The sequence below is a fragment of the Haliotis cracherodii genome, unplaced genomic scaffold (assembly GCF_022045235.1).
Source record: "Haliotis cracherodii isolate W230 unplaced genomic scaffold, xgHalCrac1.p SCAF_5, whole genome shotgun sequence".
Taxonomy (NCBI): domain Eukaryota; kingdom Metazoa; phylum Mollusca; class Gastropoda; order Lepetellida; family Haliotidae; genus Haliotis; species Haliotis cracherodii.
This window is the reverse complement of record NW_027266308.1, coordinates 61,751,546-61,771,451: the sequence shown is the minus strand read 5'-3', so window position 1 is coordinate 61,771,451 and position 19,906 is coordinate 61,751,546. Positions and strand designations below refer to the sequence as shown.

The 19,906-nt window shown below is 38.7% G+C and overlaps 1 protein-coding gene and 1 pseudogene across 1 annotated transcript; both read right to left on the bottom strand.

Annotated features, from left to right (window-relative positions):
- Positions 1-331: 331 nt before the first annotated feature.
- Positions 332-2,538, bottom strand: LOC139443806 (glutamate receptor ionotropic, kainate 2-like). The gene is made up of 4 exons (XM_071224719.1): positions 2,247-2,538; positions 1,723-1,940; positions 838-1,103; positions 332-554 (listed from the first exon to the last, which is right to left on the bottom strand). The coding sequence occupies exons 1-4, from the start codon at positions 2,536-2,538 to the stop codon at positions 332-334; spliced, it is 999 nt and encodes a 332-aa protein (XP_071080820.1).
- A 15,201-nt stretch (positions 2,539-17,739) lies between these two features.
- Positions 17,740-18,479, bottom strand: LOC139443805 (uncharacterized; annotated as a pseudogene).
- Between the last annotated feature and the right edge of the window lie 1,427 nt (positions 18,480-19,906).

Sequence of the window (19,906 nt, the reverse complement as noted above, 5' to 3'; positions counted from 1 at the left end):
TATTAACAGCTGGGGGGCACTCTATGACAATTCAGGCGCCAATGTATTCACAAAAGCGCTTATACATGTATAAACAAGGGTATTGTACATGGTATTTTATTATATTTTGTTATACATTCCAGTATGATACAGATAACACCTGTTATATATCATCTTTTGGTATGAATATTTTCTTGCAAACCAATTCCTATTTAATCTCACTGAAGCTGTAGATGGCCAAACGTTTCAATTCTAAATATGAGCAGCAAGCAGGAAAGTCTCTACTCATACCACCTGTTTCTTCGAGAGAATGTCATTGACAAGTGTCACAAATATGCACGTCTCAGTCAAGTTAGTTTCTCTTGCTATCCCTGACACGTGCCCACCAAATCTCGCTCATCAATGACACAACGGCCATAAAACTTCCAATTCCAAGGACAATAAATGAACCTTGTAAGTCGATGACTGTGACAGTTTTGCCTTTCATCTCGCGCTGCTTTGAGCAAGAATCATCTTCTCGCATCCATTTTCGTCTCCACACATCATACAGGCCTCTTTCGGAGAAGGTTATTAACCTGAAAGAAATGTATGTTCATGGAGTTGTAATTGGGGGAAAACTGTGTATGTATTAAGCCCCTTTAACGAATTGTTTCATTTTTAACAAATAACATATTCAGAGGAATTAAAAGAGTATTTTGCTAGGTTGCTATCACTGAAAGTCGTCTAAACTTCGTATGCGTATTGAGTGCATGTCGTAGCCCTAAACATTCAATAGTTTATGTGCATGAACATGTATTGGATTTTTGTATATCGGTAGTCATTGTAGCATTCAGAGAAACCAATATATAAAACTCTTACCAATCCGAAACCGGCTTTGTATATGGTGAATGCAATGGTAGACCAAGGGCGTATTGCATAGGGAAACCTACGTCTGGAATCATCTTCAATGAACAGTCATCTTGCAGCCATATCTTAAGTATGTCAGATTCAACTACAAAGACATATTTTCCCGCCAACACCTTCCTCTTGTGCACCAGCTCGGAGGCATGGAGTACATCCGAGTCACTTTTATTGAAGTTTACGACACTTTGCCAAAAGCTTTGATGAACCGGGACTTTGGAAACCTGGATAATAATAGCATTCATATTAAAGAGTTTTCTGGAACCAAAACACAGCATCATAAGACGGATGAGAGGCAATATTCCACGATGGCTTGTAAAGAATTATGCCTGAGTCATGGAAACTAGTGGTTGACAGCAAGGCCAAAGGCCATGTTTTTGAAACAATTGAAATAGGCCCACAGCAACTGTGCTTGTCTATGAGGCGACCAAAATGACCAGGTGGTCAGCACCTGTGGGAATTTCAGGTAAGATTATAGGTCCCCAGTAGCCTGTGCTTGTCTATGTGGCGTCTGAATGGATCGGGTGGTCAAGCTCGGTGACCTGGTTGATCCCATCGTTTCCCAACTGCGAGGGTCGATGCTCATGATGTCGATCACTGAATTGTCTTTTAATGCAATATACCTCGGTGCGAGATTAACCACATACAACAAATCATTGTTGTTGGCTCTGACAGTAAGTATCAGTTGCCGTAGGCCCTCTTTCACGAAGATTATCAAGTGTTGAGCTATAATTAGGAGGTGTTTACAAACAAATAATAACGATCCAATTCAACATGAAATAAAAATACACGAATGGTTACATGAAAATCCATGACACGAAAGTGTAAAGGTACAACACGTACGCTAAATGAATCGCTCCACAGAGATCCACCGAGTGTACCCCACTTGTAAGTGTTTTGTTGTACCATTTCCTCTGAGGTTGAGAACGGTACCATTTGCTTTGAAACCGTGAAAAAAGCTATCATATTGCTGCAGTAGATGGCACTTGTTATCGCCCCAAACACACAGATAAAACTGAAAAGGATGTTACTAGAGGCCCTCATCTGATTTACAGAAAGACCTGAAAGAAAACATCAAATTGTCATTAATTATGATAAAAAAAACATTGCAAGGGATGAGTGTTTATAGCAGGCATGGGTTACTGAAGAAAAATAATCTGTCCCCAAAAAGCTTTCAAAATGTAATAAGGCCCCGTGTTTTACCACGAAAACAATTGTTAACCAGACTGCTCGAAAACGAGTATTGTTGGTCTGAACTAAACATTCCCTGAATTCCCTTCTCTTTTCAAGTAAAAAATGTTTGTCTTGAAGTCTTGATCTTTAAAGTTAAAACTAATGAAAGGAACATTAAATGGACACTTCCTTACTTTGTCGTATCATCAAACCAAACACTAGGAGCCACGTGTCCGACACGTCCTCTCCTGCTCTAGTGGCCATCGGACAGTGACGCGTTGTATACAAAAGTAGGATCAGCAACAGGAATGATATGACAAGGCAAAGATGGACATATAACGATAATGGCTGGAGGTAGAGCTGCCATCTTGAAGCTTCTAGGTCTGGTAGGCGGTACACGCCAGCGCCGATGTCATAACCTATTGGGTAACTGAAGTCCATTACTTTCCTTCTCTCAAAAGCTTGGCCAAGAGGTGCTACGGTCATATCAATCTCCTGAAGAACATAATGCAATTTATAAAGTAGAGATACAACAGTTTGCATGAATTTTCGTGTGAGTGATTTATGAAAGAATCACTGAGTAATCTAATCATAACATCCAAATTCTCAAAAATAATTAAACTGTTAAGCTGTTATCAAATATTACGAGCGAGTAATGAATATGTATGTATGTATGTATGTTTGTATGTATGTATGTATGTATATATATATATATATATATATATAGACCAAAAAAACATACCTTTCTTTCGATTTGTCCTACAAGACCCGTCCACGTGCCATCACTCTTTTTTTCTCCCCATTCCAAATCAGGAGGAAAAATCATCTTAAAACTAAAATTGTGTGTTATGTTAACGTGATATATTTGTACAGATGTGGATGATAGATAGACATACCAAAATATGTTACATTACGTTGCAAATAGACACATATTCATTGATCTCTTGTTGTGATGTGGTAATATTGATGTTTGCATGACGTTAAATGAGGACTTAACGAATGGGCAATATTTGATGCCCTTGTCCCACCGGAATAAACGAAAGTAGAGAAGTTATCAATAACTCATGTGATCAATGTAATCCTTCCATTATGCCATTTTAGACCAATACTGAGTGGCAACACTTATAACATCCAACTGTTTGAAAGTACAGATTAGGCATACGTGAAGTTCATAACAATGGAGAGTTCTTTCAGGATGTCGATACATATTCCCTCAAACACAATCCTTCCTGACTCATTTCGGATGTATGTGTATGGGGCCCACTGAAACAAAGAAAATATTTAATCAAACCAGCAATAACTCTGTACGTATTTGTCTGTCCTATGAGAATAAGCTTGACAATTTTATCTTTGTCCATACTGTCACATCTTTCCGGATATTCACCTCTATGGTGATTCTCTTTATTTAGTGTACAGTAATTTAGGTTCGTGTTGGATCATGTCATTTATATGGCTACGCTTCCTTGACAATTCCTGGTAAGAATTGGTCCACGGCAATCTATGCTTCTCGTACGAAGCGACTTCATGCATTGGATGGTTAAGCTTGGCGACTTTGCTGATTGCGAGTCAACAAATCCCGACGGCGTGAATCTTTTCAAAAACGTATGACCTGGAGACAGGACGACGTCAATACAAAACCAAATGATGGCGTATCTCAATGGAACATTCATGAACTAGAAACGTCGTTTTGAAAAAAAAATCAGTTAACATCAATGTTCCCAATATTTCGTTTGTGCTTTTATAAATCTCACACACAAAAACTGATAAACTCATTTACCCGAAGTGTTGAGGTAAGAAAAGGCCTCCTGTTCAAACCATGGTGAGTATTAGGAAAAATGTTGTTGTTTACATCAACAGTTCCATTGACATGAAATCGTCCAATGTGCTCAAACTCCCGGCCATGTTTTCTGTACATGAGAGTAAAAATTTCGCCTGTGTGGTCTTCAATTGGATTCTGAAAAGACATGTATACATTGCACATCATATGTATAATATAATTATTTGTTAATACTCGAACTAAGAATGAAACATGAGACTTGCAATTGTTTGTTACATGAAACATCTCTCGCAAAAGAAGTGCTTGGCAGGGCGAGAGTGTGTGACATCATACGTTGACATTAAAATGCCTGGAAAAGTTGTTTATCCATGTTCGCCGTATCGACCAGAACGTTCCATCTCGTTTGTTTAACCTTTCAGGAGAACATTTTAAAAATTGCCTCGCCATATTGAGCTTCCTATTTTCATACTCTTTGCAATCCTAAATCATCCTTGTGATGAGAAAAATCATCAATCCAATCAACAGTTATGTAGCATATGTCGGACCATGGACTAATTCCCATGCCATATGCAGTAATGGTCGTTCCAATGGTAGAACACGTGAGTTAATTTCTTCCAAGGGGGGAAATCAACAAATGGTGTCAAAATTAGAATTGATTTTTTTCTTATTACGTTTGCGTTTATGACATGACGGATGTTGACAACAGGCAATGTCACGACGGCGATGTTGTCGAGCCAGCTATCGTTCTGGAACACCCCCAGATTTATTTCTGACATCACCACCAGCCACGAGGAAGCGGATCGCAGGTCGGTTCGACGCCCGTGACGTACATCGAATGCATTAGCCTGGAATGACCAATTGCACGTTATTGAGTGTAGCCACAATATTACTGGAGAGACGACAATGAATGGATATTCATATGTTTAAGATGCCACGCCACAACAAGTACTATCTGTTAGCTGCATTTGGTATGACTGGAGATCGAATAAGACCTTGATGCTCCATCCATTACCTTATCCATGCGGTAACCAAAACTACATTCCCCATAGGCAAATGCATCACTATATTTAAGGACTCTGTTTCAAGACCAAAGAGTGATGACGTTGGCAAATTCACATCTACTTCACATTAAAAAAAAAGTTTCCAGAATAATGCATGCATGTCAGAGTGATGGTCAGTGTGGTCATTTTTTTAGTCATAAGCGTCAGCGCTTTACGGATAGTCATATTCAATTCCTATATCACAATACAGAAGCGATTAACAACTGATATATCATTCAACTTCACAACAATGAAACCAGGTTTGTGAAATTAGTGGGCCTGAAGCACCCATCGTGATCGGTATCAAGGCCAAAAAGTATTTGCAAAAGAGCACAAGATAAAGTGCTCTCCGGCATGTAATTTGAGGATGACGACATTATAGAGACGCTTGTACTTTGATCATGCATAGACCGTTTCAGCTTTTGATCATAATACCGTGGGAGTTCAAAAACATAAGGCGGTTTTCGACGGACAACGCTGTATGGCAACTCAATAACACAATAAGCAGTCAAACAACTACAGATATTTTCCTACAAATAGTGACACGCTGGTTTTACGTTACTGGTATTTGTGTTTGTGGTCTACTGTACCTCTTTGAGAAGATGATGCACTGCCTCTTGCCTACCTAGTACCATAATGTGCCAAGGATACACACTACCTAAAACTCTCCATAACATGGTCTGTAGATCTGGGCTACTGGACGAGTTGAACAGGGTTGAGGAACTGGTTATCCCATTTGCTTTCAGGGCCGTGGTCAAAGCCAATGAAGCTTATTGTGTAAATAAAATCATTATTATATGAATAATAGAAATCAATCATAATAGAAATCAATCTTAGAATTAGCAAATAGCGAAATTGTTTGAAACATTTCCATTCCATTGAATTGTTGTAGAAAAGTTACCAATCCTGAAACGCGATGTAACAGGTTATGCCATCATTAGAAAAGAGGTATGGCTAAATGACTGAAAGAAACATATTGCCATCCTGCAGTACTTAAATCATTATCGAAGAAGCAAGATAACAATGACATTGACTGATACGTACCATCATTATCCTCTGCAAATATGTGAATCTGTGACCATCGAAGATGTTGCAACAAGTGACAGATGCCAGATCTAAACTGCTGTATAGGGAGGTAGTAGTTTGGTTTCGACGGCAGATCTGGGGAGCTTGACCGGAAACATATTATAGACTTTTCCAGTCGTTGTTGATTGAAATTGGAAACCATTGTATTGCACATGTTTTCAGGGACCAGAAGCACATGTTGGTCTTGTATCAAACGCTTTGTAACTGTAAAGTAGTTAATAACCATCGATTAGAATACGTACGGTAATACTTATTATTATGCCATGATAATCAATAATAGCTCAGAAAGCTCTTTTACATGATTAAAAACTAAAATATACGTACACAAGTATGTTTACCGTTCACACATTTCCAGTTAGAGTCTGGAAAATGTTTATACAGGCATTGAGGTGTAGATTTTTTCTACTATCCTGATAAAGAGGAAAAGAGTCGCCTTGAAACGGCGTGTATATGCAATAAAGGAGTATCCAATATCTTAATGCTTATAAAGATTCTATTTCCACACATTCTAACGTGATTCTGTTCCCCGGTGGTGTCCATTGGTAATGGCGATCATATTGAGTTTTGTTTGGCCCCATATCTGAGCATAATCTTGAAAACAGACTCTGCATGCAAAGTGTCATGTCTTTTACACAATGTGCGGAATTTTTCTCCAGAATGATAGACTGAGATTCGCAGTTGGTTATTCTTACTGTTTGGCGCTTTGCCGTGTCTATTTATTTGTAAATTATCTCTATATTTATAACGATAGTAAAGGATGCAGGAGTGAGTGAGTGAGTATGGTTTTACGCCGCTTTTAGCAATATTCCAGCAATATCACGGCGGGGGACACCAGAAATGGGCTTCAGACATTGTACCCATGTCAGGAATCGAACCCGGGTCTTCGGCGTGACGAGCGAACGCTTTAACCACTAGGCTACCCGACCGCCCAAAGGATGCAGGATATAATATGCAATACATAATTTCATTTCGAAGTAGGTAACTATTCAAACCTTTTGATTTTTTCCCCGAGATCATATGGTTGGAGTGAGTGAGGTGGGTTTAACGCCGCTTTTAACAGTATTACATTTATATCGCGGCGTGTCAGCTTAATGTGGGAGGACGACCGTGCCCCCCACCCACCCCCCATATGGAGAGGGAGATATGGAAAAAAAATATTAATAAAACTAAAACTTTATAAAACACGAATAGTGATATTATAATAGCGACAAAGCCATTTCCATAATTATGAGAAGTATTTGATTAAAGCAGAGTCCATTTTACCATTCCGATTATATCAAAAGCATGTGTTTATGAACTGCTATCAATTAGTGACGATACCAGGTGTTCACGAAAACTTGAGGTAACCTGCCCCAGCGTTGTCACCCGTGATTATATCAGATACTCACCGCCTTGAGCCAGTTGAAAGGGGAAGCCAAGCGAAATGTTGATGAAGGTGATATTCTCTTTTAAAAAGTCTTGTGAAGTGTGCAATTCGATTTCGTCATGTGCGTTGTAGCCAAATATACCTATATATAAAGAGAACAATATAACAAATAAAATGTATTGCTTTGTTATGCTCACTCGAGAGTTTGTATGAGTGAGTGAAATGTGTGAGAACGCAGCTTTGAAAAAATAAAGGCACCTCAGTTTAAATTGGGAGTGAAGTGGAAGCGAGAAACTACGCATGTCGTAAACGTTTACAGACTGTGTGAAACCATGAGCTCGGGTAATGTGTGGGCAGATCTCACATTCGAAACCGCGATCAGGAGATCATGGAGAGGCTAAAAACGTAATTCTGCAAGGCTGTGTAAATAGTGAGTGGGCAAAAAATAAATAGAGTTAATAACTAAAGGAAGGACAATAAGAGAGTGGGAGGACAAGATTATGGAGCTGGTGAACAAGAATGTATACGCTAGAGGTGTTGAAGTTTGGAGCATGCGAGTACAGTGCCTCGCCTGGTAATTCAGACATCCCTCTTGACATTGCGGATTGTATCATGTATATTTTCAGAAAGCAAGTAACATAAGCGACCCTGTAACGATGGATACATATGTTTCGCGAATGACTTAGACACCCTACATCGATCATGGGTCGGAAACGTCTAAGACTTGCATGACATCGGGCTAGAATGTCGTGATAATTGTTATAAGTGGCGATAAACTCGAATTCACTGATTATAGCTAGAGACCCGAGTATTTTTTAATTGTTTAAGATACAATATCTACATACTCTGCAATATATTCACATGAAAAGTCATTTATTTGGCATTTATTAGTTGAAACTTCATTATAAATTACACAATTGGCAGGTTTTCTTGTTGAAATGGAAAATCACTATGCCATGAAATTCTACTAGATACCATTGCCTTGTTTGAGATCCAGACACCCAAACAATTTGTCCTGAAAGTGGCCAATGATTTTGTCAAGACAACCAGAGGAATATGTGTGTGAAACACACAGTTTCAAGGGCTGTAGTTTATCAGACATATTTGGCAAAAGGCAAAGCAGTTGTTAAAATTCAATAATGTTACCATCTGTCTATTGTCATAAACATGATATTTGGGGTGGGGGAGATTGGGTTGTCACCAAGTTATGATGATATATATTATATATTATAAAAATTCAAATAATGCATTCTACGGAACACACATGCAAGTAGCAAATAACCATAACTTTCAAGCAAATTAAAAATAATTGTAATTTAAGATGTATCTACTGACCAATCTACATTAACTCCAAAGAGGTTTACAAATTGAACAATCTAAAAACAATCAAAGCTGATGGTGAGGTGAAATGGGGTTTAACGACGCGTCCAAGAATATTGCACTTATATAGCGACGTGCATGTACGTGTGTGTGTTTGTGTGGCTGCTTGTACTAGTCCGGACTGATGCCGATTTATAGTGCTAGCTCACGGAGATACCATTCCGCAGTTTAACATGAATATCCCACTCAGACACAGTATACTGACTCCGAGCCGACCAGTCCTTGTTTTAGCCCCTTAATGCCGAGCGCCAGACAGGGTAACAACAAGTACCATATTTTTACGTCTTTTGGTATGGCGCGGCCGGGCATCGAACCCCGGATCTTCCGCTCTCCGGGCGGATTCTCTACCACTAGACAACGGAGGCGGTCTCAAAGCTGATGTATACGATGTCCGGAATAAAAGCAAAAGCACAAAAATAACATAATCAGTTCTGGAACTTGTAAGTATGTAAATTACAATGCAAAATTGGTCAACAAGTACAGCATAAATTCTCTTGAATTGAAAGCAGAATCAGATTCAAATACATCATTTTACCACTGGCTGAATAAATGATTACATCCTAAAACATGTAAGTGATTTGTTACTTCTGTCAGATCTACTTGTATGTCATGCCTCTCAATAATGTCAGTACATGCTTTGATACTGTCTTAGAGCTCCCAAAACTATGGTACTCATAGTCAAGACAGTTTTCATTGGTACCGGTTAATAATCACCCGTAGTGAAACAGTTCACAAATAAATAGTGGAAAGTACACGGATAGTATTACAATTTCCGTGCACCTTTAATGTTATGTATTACCATCATGACCATACTGGTTGTTTTCCCTATGCTTAAACAATAATGTTACTGAATTTCTTTTATTGTGTAGTTTATTTGTAGATAATTTCGTACACAGGTATTTCATCTAACCTGATGATTATAATCATAACTATTTTTGAATAATAATGGTACACTTCTTTATGGCGTTCTATACATGGGTTCCCCCGTGGCTATATTGCATCATATAGAATACTCATGGATGTGTATACCACTGTACCAAATTAATCAAAACTTATGAACCTACTCTTTATTGTTATCCTACTTAGCCCCGACATTCTTACAAGCACACGCATAGTTCAGATACATAAGATTGAAATTAATCCTATATGTTTCCAAAGTTATCAGATCTATTTATGATTAATTTCATTGAGGTATAAGAAAACAAATGCCAAATAAATGGCTTTTCAGGTGAATAAAATCCAGAAGCCAAATATCAACGACAGACCCTATCATGAAACACCATTATTACGGATATTTGGCGTTCGATAATTCCGCTAAATCACCATTTCACAATGGGGGAAAACGCGGCACAATCGGCGACATTTGCTTCATCAAGTTTGCTAAAATAATCATGCTAACGGTATTTCATTGACGTGGTCGTTTACTTCCATGTATTATGCATACGATTTCGTGACAACAGTGAGCTGACACGAAATATCAACGCACATATCACTGTTGAAAATCGGGTGTGTGTCATTGTTTACATTTCACTCTATAGTAAATACATGTCATGTCCATCGTGTAGTCCTTGCCTGGGTCAGTGTAGCCCCAGCGCAGCAAAACCAGTGAACCAGGCTGTTTGAAACTTTGGTAGAAAGAGCTTTCTCGATTGTATCTCAAAATGCTCGATTGTATCTCAAAAGTAAACACCAAAGGCTGGCTGCTGGACTATTGCTCGACATGAAGGGAAAGTTGACTATTGGAAAGTTGAAGTCATCCCTTTTGTCATACAGTCTTGTGGAGAGTGTTTTGTCACAATGAATCTTTTTGCTTAAATCTAAATATGAAATAGATGAGGCGGTGTCAAGGGTCTCCCCTATTTCTAGTTCAGGTGGTTATATCAGCTGAAGGGAATTGGCTATTTGATAGTTTTTGAACGAGATCAGATCATCGATATGCCTGAAGCTTCAGTAAAACTTCTTGCCCAAATTACCTTGTTTTGACTTTGCCAATCCGAGCAGATATCCCGTTTCATATGCATAATGGAACAGATCAGCAAGAAGGCGAGCACAATTGGGTGCATATGGGGATGCCTACTTCTTGCCTAAATGTCTTACCCCCAAATTTGATTGTATTCAGGATGATGGTTAGTCTAGAGACTAACTGACGAAGGTTGTTATTGTCAACAATAGAGAAGTCACCTGTGGTTATATGACCTACTGATAGCAGTTTACTGACACAAGTAGTGATCTGCAACACGTTCCTGTAATTTAACCAACCTTGATGGAATAGTGTTCGTTTAGAATATGAAATTGTTGGTTGCTCCTGGAATTTATATTTCTGGGGACATTTTGTGAAGCTGATTTTTGTCTGAAAATGGTGCTTAAATTTAAAGCAACAATTCCCTTGTTTGCAGAATTCAAATTCAAGCGCATGCGGTCTTTGTCTGATTAAGTGGAGTCTGTTTCTGGTTTGGCCAAACGTTTCAAAGCGATATCAATAAATATACTCTCTAGTCGATACTATGGGTCTTACTGTTTGCAGACCCACCCATCAGCAAAATATGCTGGAGTCGTTTTATTTCTTTCAATGACACAATGAGTATAGTCTTGTTTTTACTGTGAGCAGTTCCATTGGTTCCTGGAGGTGAGGCAACACATTTTCGAAATAAATGGCATCATTTGGCTTTCGTCCCTTCTTTTGACCACGGCTGTTTCGACGTCTTTGGGGTGCCGGAAACATCCTCAATACATTGACCTTGGCAGCTCGTTGGTTGGAAAGCCTGCCAGGATCTTTTTTTCCCCATTACATCCTTGTGGCATTGCTGTACACAACAATCGAATCCAATGGTTTTCTCTTAACATTCTAAAAGGTCGACTGCATTGAAGGAAATGAGATGGATGGTATAATTTATCTAATATCTTAACTTTCATGTATAGGATGGAGTGATTTTTATAATTGAAATGAGGTAGAAACAATTGGAAATGCCCGATCTATGCTGTCTCACTCGTGTCGATAATTTCTGTTCCTCTCCAAAATAATTCAATCCACAAAGGGTAGATTCAATGCCATATATGACGTTCTTAGTTTGACACAATATGTCTTTAAACGGGATTGTGCAGTATGTTTAAGCTGTAAAGTTATAATTGAATTCAGGATCAGTTATCGTAATACGTGTTGCAATTTTTTGTACCGCATGAAGAAATACTACAAGGCACGTGTCAAATCCAATTAATGTTGTATGAGACACTTTCGAATGCCCCTTGGGACAGTGGTGTATATTTAGCCCTCTTTTACTTTCTATGTTCTTTAATAAGCTTGCTAATGACATAGAAACGTCTTGTAGTCATGGTATACAACTTTATTACAGAATTTGTACACTCCTTCTTTTGTTCGCCAATGATGCGACATTTCTGATACAGTTATTGGTCTCCTATAGATGTTATAGAGGGTTTTTGACATAAATATAATCTGTCAACTTAGTTGAAAAGAGTTCTTGCATTGATTAAGCTATCGACATATGACAAATGGTTTTATCGTGGAGTTCTGTTGGAATGTGCTTCATTTATTAATATATTGGAGTAATTTTTTCTAAAAAAAATTTGATTATATTTAATGGTTGTGAAATCTGAGGTCTGCAAAATTTTATAGAAACTGAAGAAATTGATTGCCGTGTTAACTCTCAAACTCTAAGTCGTAGGGTACGGGGTGAATGGGGTAGATTCCACAATTTAAATATACCATAAAACGTGCTGTAAAATACTGATGCCGCATAATTAATTTACCTGATTCACTCGATGTTAAAAATGCTATTAAAATGTTGTTACTAGCTACTTAAAACGGTAAAGTAAATTTGGTATCTAGGATAAAGACTATTTTATTTTCTAAAGATTTTGGAAATATTTGGAAACAGCAATCTATTGGGAATTGGAAAACATTTATTTCGGAATTTACTTTTCGATTAAAGTCCTCATATGAGCAAAAATTGGCGGAACGATCTTCAAAAAGCTAAAAAAAACACATACCTGTCCTCTTTAAAAAGTAATATTTGTCATGAAGTTATATCTAAAAACTTTTCACAATTTAAGCGCAGTTTAGCAAGGCACAGATGCAGTTCGCACAACTAAGAATAGAAACAGGCATATACAACCAAGAAATGAAAGATTGTGTATATTATGTAAAGAAGGTTATATTGCGGATGAATATCATTTGCTTCTTGTCTGTAAAAAATACCATTCAATCACATGTAATTACTTGCCTTCAAATTTTCATGTTCACCCGTCTGTTTGTAAATTCAATTTACTCATGTCACCAAAGAATGCATCACTGTCAAATCAGATTCCTATGTATGAGTATAACACTATAAGTTATAAATGATTTGACTGGACAGAATATGTTGTCTCTCTGTAATTTTATGTGATATGGGCCGATGGCCTACAGACTCTTTTGAATAATGACAGTTGCCATTATATGTCACATGGTAAAGTATGGTTACATGGTTACACAATGTTATCCTTGTTGCGTGTTACACTTAGTATGTGTTACTCCTTATACGTCGTTATTCAACAATAACTATATGTCAAAATAATAATAAATGGAGAAACTCACGCGAGTGATATCAAATATATCAACACGAGTTGATAAAAATGGAAAAACTCACAGGCTTGCCGAGGTGTTTTTCCACTTTTATCAACGAGTGTTGATATATTTGATGTCAAAAGACACGATGGTGGGATTTTATTTATCATCCAACATCATTCTTCCAACCTTTTCAGTTTGTAGACAGTATTAAGCAGTGTCTTAAGTGTTAAAAAGTACTGCTAACAGCTTTAGTAGCAGAGCCATTAGTGATGTCATTTGATTGTGACATCGATCATGGTAACCAGTGACATCACAATGGTCTGCAAAGCATTGTGATGCAGTTTCATTGCAGCGATATGTACAATGTAGATATAGCTTGATCTCAACCCAAGCGATATCTCCTGTGGGGGCCAGTTTTGGATGATAAAGACTATTTATTATGTAATCGTTATATTATGCAAAAAGCCATCAAATCCTGGATTGTTGGTTGTACTGACCAGCCTGCACTTTAGCCTCACTTTGGCTACATCGTATACCCGTGCGTTCAGGGACTGTGGGACATCCCATGGTTATCATGTTCTCATCAAGCTCACTACATGGATTCTGGGATATTAAAATGGCCCATACCATTGAAATAATTATAATGTGCTGCAGCTTCCCGCGTCAGGTTTTATATCACGAGCCTCAACAACGAGCTAATCTTGCCGACATGTTTCTGTCTGCCATTGTAAAAGAAATGAAAAAAAAAAACAACATCTGAACGATTCAGCTAAGGTTAACTAGTGTTGTTTAACGTGACTTTCATAGAGTCGTAAGCAGCGTTTGTGTGACTTTCATAGAGTCGTAAGCAGCGTTTGTTTCGTACTAGGGATTTATTCTCCCTCTCAGATTTTTTTCCCCTTCCAGACAGGATAAAAATTATTTTATCAAGACCATCTATACAAAACTAAACATTCTAACGTGGAATAATGTGGATAAACAGGACCACACAGGAGTATGAATTGGAATATAAGCAATTATCAAGGAAAACACCAGTTTATAATGAGTAGCCATGCAGTCTTATGTTGACACTCTAAGAAGAGGAAGAAGAGGTGACACGATGTTACTTTTGGCAAGTTGATGTTACGGCAATATTGCGAAAAGCGCCGTAAAACCATACAACTCCCATGCACCATCCCACTCACCATTATGTTTTTATAAAAATATATACTGGGTAAGATGTAACAAACCACCGTTTAAAAACCAGAAAGGAAGCTTTCAATGTTAACTTTACTTACCTATGCTAAGGGATCCGGTGACGTCCATATATATAAGCATGATAAAGAAGAAACAGGCTTTCATAGCTTGGGAATGACGCCGTTGTCGTCCTTACAGAATATCTAACGTTGTGGATGATACCAGACTGAACTTTGGGACACATTTATTTTTAGCTCGTCATTTATCTTATTTACCAATGAATCATTGTTCTACTTAACCACGTGCAACGACAGCAGTTGAAACCACGGACGTGCGTATAACTTAATGAGTACGCTATATCACAGTTTATCGATTCTGTGTGTAAACAACGGCCTTTGTTGAAATGGCATCATCGATTTCATTGACTGCCACTGTTAGCTTACTCTCTCTCTCAGATGATATTTCTATTCTAATCATATTCTTCTCTTGCAATTTTTGCCATCATAAGACCACAGTGTACCGTAACGACAATGTGACATTACACAAACTGTACATTTTGCATCGAAAGTGTGAAAAAATCTTGTTTGTATGTTGTTTAACGCCGCACTCAGCTAATTTCCAGCTATATGACGGCGGTCTGTAAATAATCAAATCTGGACCAGACAATCCAGTGATTGACATGAGCATCGATCCACACAATTGGGATACGATGACTCGCATCAACCAACTCATCAGCCAGCCTGACCATTCGATCCCGTTTGTCGCCTCCTACGACAACCAAAGAAAGAATCTTCTGATAAGGTTAAACTTTGTTGTGTAAATACAGTCGGCAAGGTCCTTTAAAACTTAATAACATCATTATTAAGTTTAAAAAAGGCATTTTCGACTATCACTGCTGCATCAATTGAAAATTGAAGGACACTTGGATGGGTGGAAGAATGGTCTGTTTATGTGAACTATCAAACTGTTTGTACTTACCATTTGTAAGGATTATCTGAAGTCACATCTAATTGGATTAATCAGCAGTCTGGTGTGCTAGCATCGGGGTGTCAGGAAGTGCAAAATCAGAGACACATTTGGAAACGTGTCAATCGAATGAATCCAGAAACAATCAGCTCATTATTTCCCTTAGTTCTCTAATAATCCATTAATCCAATAAATATAGGCTACTGCAAATTCATTCTGTCGCGAATTTCCAAGGACGTTTAATATTTCCTCATCTTTTATAATTGCTCATATGCTTGATGATATGTCTTTTAAAGGATTAAAGAAGAAAGGATTAAGGATATATACATTTTCATAGATGTTTTCGGATGTATCATTTACTATTAGAAATAGGCTTGCACAAGTCTCTAAGGTAATGAATATTATATTAAAATAATTTCTAGGTGACAGACATTTTAAGACCGGCGTCCTAAGATGTAATGAAGTTAATCTGCACTTGCCTATTATAAGGATAGAATTAGATGTACATCCATGGACTAATAATTCAGTACAGACTTCAGACAAGCTTCATAACCTGATATACAAATAGCCTAGAGGGCACTGAGCAGCCTCTTCAACGTGTCATTTGTGATTGGGTGTCTTGCGTCAGGCGTCGACACCAGAGCTGCTGTATTTCTGTATCCCTGCATGCATTTCGGAACTAAAAATGTTTTCAGTAGGATCGAACCAGCTATTAATTTTTCTGCCAAGAGCTGAGAGATGCTGAGCTATAGTTGAGCTTGCAAAGGCCTTCATATCATCTACCGGCGCAGGCCAGATGAGAGGTATTTGCAAAGTTGTGTTGCGTATTGCTCGACACTGATGCTTTTATTGAAATAAAGGGTTCGGATTTTAGATAAGTCACAGATTCTTGGGTCCTGGTGTGAGGGTGGATCTTGCTTCTGGTTTCAGCTTACGAAACGTCTGGAGATCCAAACGAGATAAGGAATCTGCAATGCTGTTTTTAAAACCAGGTAAATACTGACCTCTGACTAATAAAGTTATGTTGAGATAATGAAGAACAAACTGCCTTACAAACTGCATAGTATTCTTACATTTAATTGACTTCTTGTTCAGTATGGCAACAATTGCTTGGTTATCACTGTTTATTAATAACTTTTTGACGCTGAGGTCATCAGCTCAAATGTTAGCCGCAACATGGACTGGGAAGAATTCCAGCTGTGTGATGTTTCGTGTTAGGCCTAAAGTGCTCCAATGTTGTGGCCATGAACATTTGGTCCAGCGTCCATGAAAGTATGCTCCAAATCTGTCTGTGTAGAGTTGTAATGCTTCATTGGTAATCCAGAATTGATCCAGGAATAATGACGTTCCATTATGATTGTCCAGGAGTGAAAGCCAATTCTGAAAATCATCTTTCATATTCCTAGTTACCCTAACTTTATGAAGGGGCTTCTTAATACCACAAATCGAATCAATGGATCTCCGCAAGAAAGCTCTGTCGATGGGAATGGCCCTACCATCAGTGAACCAATGAGATATTCAACTGATGCTGATTAATGGTGTCGGTGTTACTGTTTTGTGACTGGCTATTGGCATTCCGAGTTCGTCGCATGTTGCTTATAACTTAGACAGACATAACTGACATTCAGACTTGTATTGCATTAATTCACCTTGAGAATTTAACTTTGTTCGAACTATCCACTGGATGAAGGTTGAATATTTTTCAAATATTGAGCAATTTATACTGCACCCAAATGGTAATGCTTTGTCGACATGAAATTTATGTAAGAATTTTGTTGCTAGTAAGTGAAAATCATGAGGATGCACTATGTATACCTGGAAAGCGCTTTTGATGTCGGCCTTTGTTGAGTATACCCCCGGTCCAAGCTGCTGAATAATCAAAATTGCATCGTCAATGGATGAATAGGTTACTGAACAAAGGCTTGGGTTGATGAAATCATTCACCAACATACGTCTGGATACAATAAGTGGTGGATGAGGCGGTACTCGTCTACTTCTTTCTTTGGAACGATTCCAATAGGAGAGAGCTTCAGGTTTGGTAAAGTTGGGTTATGATGTGGACCCGCCATTCGGCCTAATTGTACATCATTGGAAGGTTTCCGTTGTACATTTTGTTCCATATTGGCATCTTGAGGGGATTTTAGGTTATTACAAACTAAATGGCCTCTCTAGGGCCTGTGTAATGTAAATGAAATCCTACCGTGAAACTACAATGAAAAATACTGGCATCGGTTAACAATGGACTCCAGGTATGCTGATATGTTATCTACTTTGATAGGTGTGTGGCTCAATGCTTGCACGTTTTGGGAAATTTCTGTTGCGAAACTGAAATGTATTAACATCTTGGGTTGGTTGATTCCCTGTAACTGCTTAGTTTAATCGGCACTTTGGGAAAAGGTGGCTGCCACCACCCTGATAACAAACATGGAGAAAGCGGCAATGTTGCCTGCGACAAAATTTACCAGGGTCATAGAAATCCCCCCACCCCCCCATCCCCCCAAACAACTTTTAAGGTGCTTGCAGTTGGGGATTGTGAAGCCTGCTTGCAAGTGGTGAAACTACGGTTCACAGGTTGGGGAGTGATATTCAGGAATAGCATCCACAATTCCGCGTTGATTGTGCCCCATGACTTGTCCGTGGATCTACCCATGCGCAACCTAAACTGCTTATCGAAATTTGGCCATCCCTGGCCCCTGCTAGCGGTCAATCTAATTGTGTGTACATATTTAAGCATGTGCTCCACATATTCTCCATTATGTATTTTATCCCTTATTGGTTGTGGGATAAAAACCAATGTTGTCAGTTGACAAAGCCACCCTATGGTCACAAGTGCATGCAATCTAAGCATTAGGCATGTGAGGCGTATCGTTGTCAATGGCAACAGATGCGAAAGCGTGTGAATAGTGATTTACTGACTGTGCTATTTACTGACTGTACTAGTGGGATATTTGGGGTATGTCAGCCTATCATTACATGAGATCGTGAATCAGTATCGAAAGCATGAGGTAATGCATCACCTGATCCATTCCTCGTGTCGAAGGGCTGCGACGACCAAGGGACAGTAGTTGACGCCATGTTGTCTGCATCGCCGGGCTGACAACTTAGATCGGTGATTTGTTGACTCGTGATGATTTCCGGTCACTGGATGCTTGGATCTTCCGCTTCCTTGATCTCCTGCCTGATATATTTTTTCTTACCAAACGTACGGACAAGAAATTACCCTAAGATCATAAATAATCTGTTGCCCATGAGATGTGCTGGTGGCTGCTTGATGGTTTACTCGTGAAGAGGTATGATGAAGTCACCACTCGCCCCTTTCCGTCACCTGCAAGAAGACTCGTCCCCTATCGATGAATGTTAGGTGCGAAAATACGACACACCAATCAGAATGCGCGTATGATTTCAAGTTCTACGGTCAAAGAATCCCTAAAAAATATTTTTTGATTTTACATATGTCTTGCATCTTAAAATAAACCAAAGACGCAGTTAAAAATGTTCAATCATACTGTAATAATTCCGCATGTCCCGACGTGCTTTAAATTCCATCTGAAATATATATGATATATGGGGAAATATATGTGAACCATCACACAACGAGTTGACAATTGTTTTAGGTATGTAGGTTTGCGCTAAGACAGAACCCGCTCGCAAAAATGGGCACGAGAAGGACACGAGTCGCTATTCGGCTTGTCCCGGAATAACACGAGTTGGACACAAATGGATGAAGTCACTTGCGTCACGTGATCGGTTTGCGATTACCCACACACTCTGGTGGAAGGGAGGCAAATCCACTGAACTGTGGTAGGGTGCCTAACCTGCTACTTAAACAAATTTGTTTCATACTGGCCCTCACAAATTAGAATATAAGAAGTTATAGATATTGTCATTTTTGAAACAATACCGGGAGGGTTCGCTATCGATCATGTAAAGTTCGAATTTAAGACACATCATATCTAAAGCTTAAAGATGTACTCACAGCAAGTATAAACACTATAGCTCTGTACATATACATATATGGCGTTTATTAATATCAGAAAGTACAAGTAGAGTTGACCTCATGCCAGCTTCGTTATGTAGTATGGACCGACCATTAACTATACTCTTCAAAAAAAGAAACTTGACACTGACTTTAAAAATGTAATATAATGCGATTGTTTCAAAATAGGAAACATAAAATGTCAGTATCGGTTATGCCCACCACGTGCATCAATCACCGCTTGACACCGACGACCCATTGATGCAATCAAGTTGTCAATAAGACGCTGTTGTATGTGCTGCCATTCATGCTGAAGTGCATCAAGAAGCGCCGGAAGTGTTTGGGGCGGTGGATTCCTTCTGCGAACGCGTCGATCCAACTCGTCCCACAGATGCTTAATCGGGGACAAATCTGGTGACCGGGCTGGCCAAGGTAATGTCTGGACGTTGTTGTGCTGTAAGAAGTCCTGACAAACACGTGCAATATGCGGTCGAGCGTAGTCCTGCTGGAACTGTTCGCCATGAAC

Coding starts and splice junctions, on each gene's coding strand:
- LOC139443806 (XM_071224719.1), bottom strand. CDS start 2,538: ATGACCGTAGCACCTCTTGGCCAAGCTTTTGAGAGAAGGAAAGTAATG. Junction 1,941..2,246: donor TGGTTTGATGATACGACAAA/GTAAGGAAGTGT, acceptor GTTTTCTTTCAG/GTCTTTCTGTAAATCAGATG. Junction 1,104..1,722: donor TGTGGAGCGATTCATTTAGC/GTACGTGTTGTA, acceptor ATTATTATCCAG/GTTTCCAAAGTCCCGGTTCA.